This window comes from Dendrobates tinctorius, unplaced genomic scaffold (assembly GCF_039654945.1).
Source record: "Dendrobates tinctorius isolate UK_male_01 unplaced genomic scaffold, ASM3965494v1 ptg000086l, whole genome shotgun sequence".
Classification (NCBI taxonomy): domain Eukaryota; kingdom Metazoa; phylum Chordata; class Amphibia; order Anura; family Dendrobatidae; genus Dendrobates; species Dendrobates tinctorius.
In genome coordinates this window covers 67,822,398-67,829,624 of record NW_027361754.1, presented here as the reverse complement: position 1 = coordinate 67,829,624, position 7,227 = coordinate 67,822,398, and the positions used below count along the sequence as shown (strand labels likewise).

The 7,227-nt window shown below is 44.1% G+C and overlaps 1 protein-coding gene across 1 annotated transcript; it reads left to right on the top strand.

The window, feature by feature from the left end:
• The first annotated feature begins 273 nt into the window (after positions 1–273).
• Positions 274–1,206, top strand: LOC141098090 (olfactory receptor 5V1-like). The gene has a single exon (XM_073585664.1). The coding sequence runs from the start codon at positions 274–276 to the stop codon at positions 1,204–1,206; it is 933 nt and encodes a 310-aa protein (XP_073441765.1).
• Positions 1,207–7,227: the final 6,021 nt, after the last annotated feature.

Below are 7,227 nucleotides of genomic sequence, written 5' to 3'. Positions count from 1 at the left end.
ATAGCTATATGGAGGTATACATGAAATCTTTGTTCTGATCACTGAGAATCCTGAAGGTCAGATCCCCATCAGTCATAAATTAATGGTTGATCTGAAAAATCTCAGTGACTTTAAGGGACAGAGAGAAAAATGCCCTTGCCCAGCATTTTGCTAACAATAGCTCCTGATATGTCATATTATATATTCTATTATTTATTTAAAAATTGTAGATTTGTGACAATTAAAATTTCACTATTTTTCTTTATTTTTTTCTATCATAGGAAATCTTATGAAATGAATAGCAATCACACAATGGTAGCAGGATTTATTCTTTTGGGATTTTCTGGAGTTATCGGGAATCAATTCTTCCTTTTTCCGATCTTCTTATGTACATATATCATCACTGTGTGTGGGAACCTATCTATAATCCTTGCATACAAGCTTAGTCCGAGCCTCCACACTCCAATGTATTTTTTTCTTGCTAACTTATCTCTCTTGGAAATAATATATGTTTCGTGCACCGTCCCTAAGATGTTGTCCAGTCTGTGGTCAGAATGTAACGCTATTTCCTTCTCTGACTGCGCTATACAAATGTTTTGTGTCTTGCTGTTGGGTGGAACAGAATGCTGTATGCTGGGAGCCATGGCTTATGACCGCTATAATGCCATATGTCACCCTCTGTTATATAATGTGATTATGAGTGAAGTGGTCTGTATCCAGCTTATAGTGGGATCATATGTCATTAGTGCAGTGAATTCTCTAATTCACACAACATTCACTTTTTCATTACCGTTCTGTGGATCAAAAGAGATAGACCATTTCTTCTGCGATGTTCCACCCGTCCTAGAACTCTCCTGCCAGGACATTTGGGTTAATGAAATTGTGATATTTGTGATTGCCGGTTGCGTAATAATTGGTTCGTTCATTTTAACAGTAATTTCCTATGTGAAGATCATTTCAAAAATTCTAAAACTTCATTCCACATCCAGCAAGGAAAAAACTTTTGCAACCTGCTCCTCTCACTTAATAGTTGTTACAATATTTTATGGTTCAGCAATCTTTACGTACTTTAGACCGATGTCAAAATATAGGATTGGACAGAACAGCTTGGTGTCCTTAATGTACACTGTTATTGCTCCTCTCTTAAACCCTTTTATATACAGCCTACGAAACAAAGAAGTCATATCAAGTATCAAGAATATATTTTTACAGAAGAGAAAATTCTGATATTTTTTTCTGTTCATATTTAATTTTTCCATTTTATTGTCAGCATATACAATATACTGCAGTATGTTGTTGAGTACACAGTTTGCTATTTAGTCTTAATCCAAAAGTACAAATCTTAAATTATTTGAACGTGATAATAGAGAGTTCCTTTTTGATCCTGTCCTGATTCCATATGGCTGTTTTTTCAGCTGCTGCATTTTGCTGTCACTTCCTCCTATTAGTTAAACTCACTGCTAGGTCTCTCCTATGCCAGTTATAGGTGTTCTATGCTGACCTCCTTGGAAAAGTTGTTCCAGTTAAAGCTGTATCAAGACACCAATAGGTCCTTAATAATGACAAATACGTATGTCTACTCCAAAAACCCTGAATTATACTACCAATAACTTCAAAATATATCTCTTTGAAGAAAAAAGAGGAGTAAGACTTATTCATAAACAATAAAATATACAATTTTGTTAGTCCATAAGTAAGACACTTTTAAATTTAAGAAAGGTATAGGAACAAGAAACAAGGGACATTGGGTATCAAAATATTATTTACCTGCTGTCTGGTAAGAAACCATGATCACAAAGGGTTACAATATCTCATATTGACATGAACAGTGACTGATGCAAAATATGCAACCAAAAAAAAAACCCATTTTAAAAAAATATATTATTGTCTGTACTGGACTAACAGATTACGGTAACTGGATTTTATACTGCTGCAAAATGTCACAAAATATCACAGAGGCACAATTGCCTATTATTATTATGCCATCAGAGACTGACATGTGCTGTTTATATTATACAGTATATTAAGGTCCATACACAACTGAATTGTGTCAGCCATGCTATATTTTTTAAAACGGGTTTTTTTTGGATGCATATTTTACATCAGTCACTGTTCATGTCAATATGAGATATTGTAAGCCTTTGTGATCAAGGTTTCTTACCAGGCAGCATGTAAATAATATTTTGAGAACCAATGTCCCTTGTTTCTTGTTCCTATACCTTTCTTAATTTTAAAAGAGTGTCTAACTAATGGACTAATAAAATTGTATATTTTATTGTTTATGAATAAGTCTTACGCCTCTTTTTTCTTCAAAGAGATATATTTTGAAGGTATTACTAGTTAAAGCTGGGCAGTTTCAGTTGCTGTTTGATTTTTCCCAGTGCCTTTCTCCCTGTGTTTCTTACTGTAGTAGTGAGACTAGTGTCTTGCTGCTCTACTCATTAGTCAGGATCAGCTCAAGACTAGCCATGGCTTAGCCACATGATTTTGGATGGTCAGAAAGACACGTCTAGGGACGATAGGGAGCACAGGGTTCAGTCACAGGGGAGTGTTTAGTCGTCTCCCTGCCCCCCTCTCCCCATTGTCAGGGCTCCTTTCCCTTTTTGTCGGCGTGTTTACACTCTTTTATGTCTCACACCGGACCTTTCCATGCTCCAGCGTTACATTTTAGCAATATGTTAAATGGCACTGGGTGTTTTTTTTCTGCAGGCAGAAGAGCAATCAAATCAGCTCCTGTAATGACCACGATAAAAGACATGATATCTGCAAAAGGGCATAGTGTCAGAGGAGCTTCAGACCAGTCATTATTGGTAGATATGCATTTAGGTTCTAATATAAATATACACAGCAAGATCTCAAAACACACAAAAAAAATACATGAGTTAACTTAACACTATAGATTGTAGAGGATTCTTTCCATAGCTTTAAAATTCCCTATTATCTATTGTTGTATAGATTTTGGTCCTGATTAGTGTTGAGCATTCCGATACCGCAAGTATCGGGTATCGGCTGATATTCGCGGTATCGGAATTCCGATACTGAGCTCCAATACTTTTAGGATATCGAATACCGGAATCGGAAGTTCCCATAATGCTATGAGCCAGTTTGATTTGATTCAGCCAATGACAATCCTCTGAAGTGTGGGCACATCCTGTTAGGCAAGTAGGCATGTTAACTAATGGCATGGCTGTGACTGGCTGGTGAAATGATGTCATAGTGCACTATAAAAGCCGCTGCCGCCGCCATTTAGGGTTCACTCTGCTGTGAATTCAGTTAGGGACAGGCTGCTGTTCAAGACTGTGAAGGACAGTTAGAGAGTGATTTTACAAATCACAATGTGCTTTACCCAGGCTATATTCTCAATAAGTGTAGCTTTCTTTTCCTTGCAGCAGCGCTGTTCACAGCTGTCTGCAAGGTCTGTGTGAGTGCAGCTCCCACTGTGTAGTGTGTCCTGCAGGCACGTCTTCTTGTAGGCCGCTCAGCATGTCACTGCCTCATACATATTTTTTTTTTTCTTGCTGCAAATTTTTCATTCTCCTATTAGTGTGCAACCATCCGTATCCATATCCGTTGGTTGCAAACACTATAGGATTAGAGAGCGGAGCCTTTCTGCAGCCTTTCAGTGCTAGTGCCCAATTCTCTGCACTGTTCATGGCTGTCTGAGAGGTCTCTGTGTGTGAGTGCAGCTCACGCTGTAGTGTGTCCTGCAGGCACGTCTGCTTGTAGGCTGCTCAGCGTGCGTCACTGCCTCATACATATTTTTCTTTTATTGCAGCTCATTTTTCATTAATTCTCCTATTAGTGTGCATCCATCAGTATCCATCTACATTGGTTGGCTGCAAACACTATATAGGAGTAGAAAGAGGAGCCTTTTTGCTGGCTTGTGCCCTGCAGGCACAGCCAGATTAGTATTACCCTATTTTTTGGAGCCTCATCATTTGCATTGTAGGTTACCTTCCTGCATTGTAATAGCTCCAAAAAGTTTGTGATACTATCACTTTCAAATCTTTTGTCACATCCTTTTTGTTTTTTTGAAAAAACAAAAACAAAATAAAGTTCACCAAACACTCCACTTGACAGTTGTGTAGGCCACATTAGCTCCTATTAAAGGGTAGTCCACACACTTTATAAAATTAGTGTTTCTTATACCTGTTAGCAGCTGTTCTGGAATAAGCACACTAAGCCCCCCTTTCTACTTTTCTGCCTATCTTTATCAGACTACCAAGATGAAGAAGGCAGGGAGTAAGGCACGTGGTTGTGGGCGTGGAGTTGCAGCAGGGAGAGGACGTGGGGATTCAGCAAAGAGAGGACGTGGGGATACTGTGCCTGCTGCGGACACCAGTGAGTCAGCATCCCCCAATTTTACCAGGCAATAGTCCTTTATGCACAGCTTTGTAGGACCTCGCCATACTCCATTGCAGCGTGACGAACAAATTGAAGCCGTTGTCGGATGGATGGCAGCTAACGCTTCGACTTCAATGACTTCCACGTCCTCTCAGGGCCAGAGCACTGAAGAGCAACCATCTGTTTCTTCACCACCTGCCAAATTGCCCAGGCAGTCAGAGAGGCCTGTACAGGAGCCATCACAGTCTCTACTTCTGTTCTTTGAATCTGTTGGCTTGGAAAGAGGGGACCAGCCAAGCAGCATTCAAGAATGTGAAGAAGAGGGAGTATGCAGTGATGCGCAACTGCTTTGTCACTCTGAATCTGAAGAGGCGGGTGGGTCAGTGCCTATGGTCAGCACACCTCAGTATGCATCAGATGATGATGAGACTCAGGTGCCACTTTCTGGTGCGTACGGTGCAGGCGAGACAACCCAGGAGAAGCAGATGTTTGAAGAGGGGAGTGTAGATGATGAGGTCCTTGACCCATCATGGCGTGAGGAACAGGAAGGTGGTGGGAGCAGCTCTGAGGAAGAGATTCCCCGAACGGCCAAAACAGGAGGGAGAGGGAGGGGGCAGACTTGGTTGCCTGTAGCCTCCACTTCAGCACCTGTTAGGAGCATTCCTCTTCCAAAAGCCAAAACGGGCGCTCCCAAGACTTGCAGTGCATGGTACTTTTTTGACACAGTTGCATTTGACATTTGCTTTGTCAAATGCAAGCTGTGTCATCTGAAAGTCAAAAGAGGGAAAAGTGTCAGCAACCTCAATACCACAAATATGTGGAAACATGTGCGGACCAAGCACATGGTGGAGTTACAAAGGCACACTGAAGATGTAGGCCAACCTACAGCACCACCTACCACCTCTTCAGCTTGTGTTGTAGCCTCTTCCTCCAGCTCACACACAGCTGGTTTGGCTTCCTCACAGGATCGCCATGGAAGAACCTCTGGCACTGCTGTCCAGAGACCCAGTGACATTCCACCCACAGCACCACATTCCCTGTCATCCTCACACTCCCAGGCCACTCTACAGCCATCGGTAGCACAGGCATGGGAGAAAAGGCGACCATACTCGGCAAACCATCCCCGAGCACAGGCTCTGAATGCTGGCATTGCAAAACTACTGTCCCTTGAAATGCTCTCATTCAGGCTGGTGGAGACTGGCACCTTCTGTAACTTCATGGCATTGGCAGTCCCACAATACAACGTGCCCAGCCGCTTTTATTTCAGCAGGCAAGCCGTCCCTGCCCTGCAAAAGCATGTGCAGGGAAAAATTAAACATGCGCTACTAAACGCCGTCAGTAGCAAGGTCCACCTGACCACCGATGCGTGGACCAGTACCCATGGACAGGGACTCACTGCCCATTGGGTCAATGTTGTGGAGCCGGGTACAGATCTTGAGAGTGGCGCTGTGCGTGTTCTGCCAACTCTAAGGATTGCAGTAATCCAGTCTGTACACATTGACTCCTCCTCATACTCCAGTTCCTCAGAATCAGCGCTGCAGGAGCCTGTTACAACCGATATGAGCACAGCCATGGCCAAACGTCAACAGGCCGTACTGAAATTAATTTCATTGGGGAATCGAAGCCACACAGTGCAGGAGCTCTGGAATGCCATCAAGCAGGAGAGCGACATGTGGTTTGTGCCAGCGAATCTCCAGCCAGGCTTGGTAGTGTGTGACAATGGCCGAAATCTATTGGCTGCTCTGGGCCTAGGGAAACTCACTCACATCCCATGTCTGGCACATGTGCTCAACTTGGTTGTGCAGAGCTTTCTGAGGGACTATCCAGATCTTGATGCACTGCTGCACAAGGTCCGCATAGAGTGCGCTCACTTGCGGCGTTCCAGCACGGCAAGATCGTGCATTGCAGCTCTGCAGCGCCGATTACGCCTTCCGGAACATTGCATCATATGTGACTTACCCACCAGGTGGAATTCAACGTTACATATGTTGGAGCAGTTGTGTGAGCAGCAGGCAGCAGTAATGGAGTACCAGCTGCATCAGGCGCAAACAAGTCGCACTGTGTGCCGGTCACTTGCGGCGTTCCAGCACGGCAAGATCGCGCATTGCAGCTCTGCAGCGCCGATTACGCCTTCCGGAACATTGCATCATATGTGACTTACCCACCAGGTGGAATTCAACGTTACATATGTTGGAGCGGTTGTGTGAGCAGCAGGCAGCAGTAATGGAGTACCAGCTGCATCAGGCGCAAACAAGTCGCACTGTGTGCCGGTCACACTTCAGCACCACTGAGTGGGCCTCTATGAAGGACATCTACCATGTTTTGCGTGCCTTTGATGATTCCACGCGGATGGTGAGTGCAGATGATGCACTAGTCAGTAATGACTGTCCCCCTTATCTGCCTGCTTCAAAAACACTGCAAGCACTAAGGCAGGAGGTATTGGAAGAGGTGGAGAATGAGGAGTCACAAATGCCATCTGCTTCTGGACAGTCTGCGCTACGGGGTTCCTGACAAAGGCCTAGGCAGGGGACACTTTGTGGGGAGGATGAGGAGGAGTCAATGGAGGAGGAAGACATCTCGCCAGAGGAGGGAGGTACACAATGCTCTAGTCAGTATGTACAGCGAGGGTGGGGTGATGCAGAGTAGGCAGAGATGACGCCTCAAGCAGGAGACAGCGTTTCTTCGGCAGTTGGGAGTCTGCAGCACATGGTTGATTTCATGCTGCAGTGCCTGAGAAACGACCGCCGCATCGCCTACATTCTCAACATGGCTGATTATTGGGTGTACACCCTCCTAGATCCTCGCTACCGGGACAACTTACAAAGCCTCATAGCACCGTTGAACCCGGAGCGTAAAATGCGGGAGTACCAAGAGACACTGGTGCAGTCCATCATGTTCTCCATT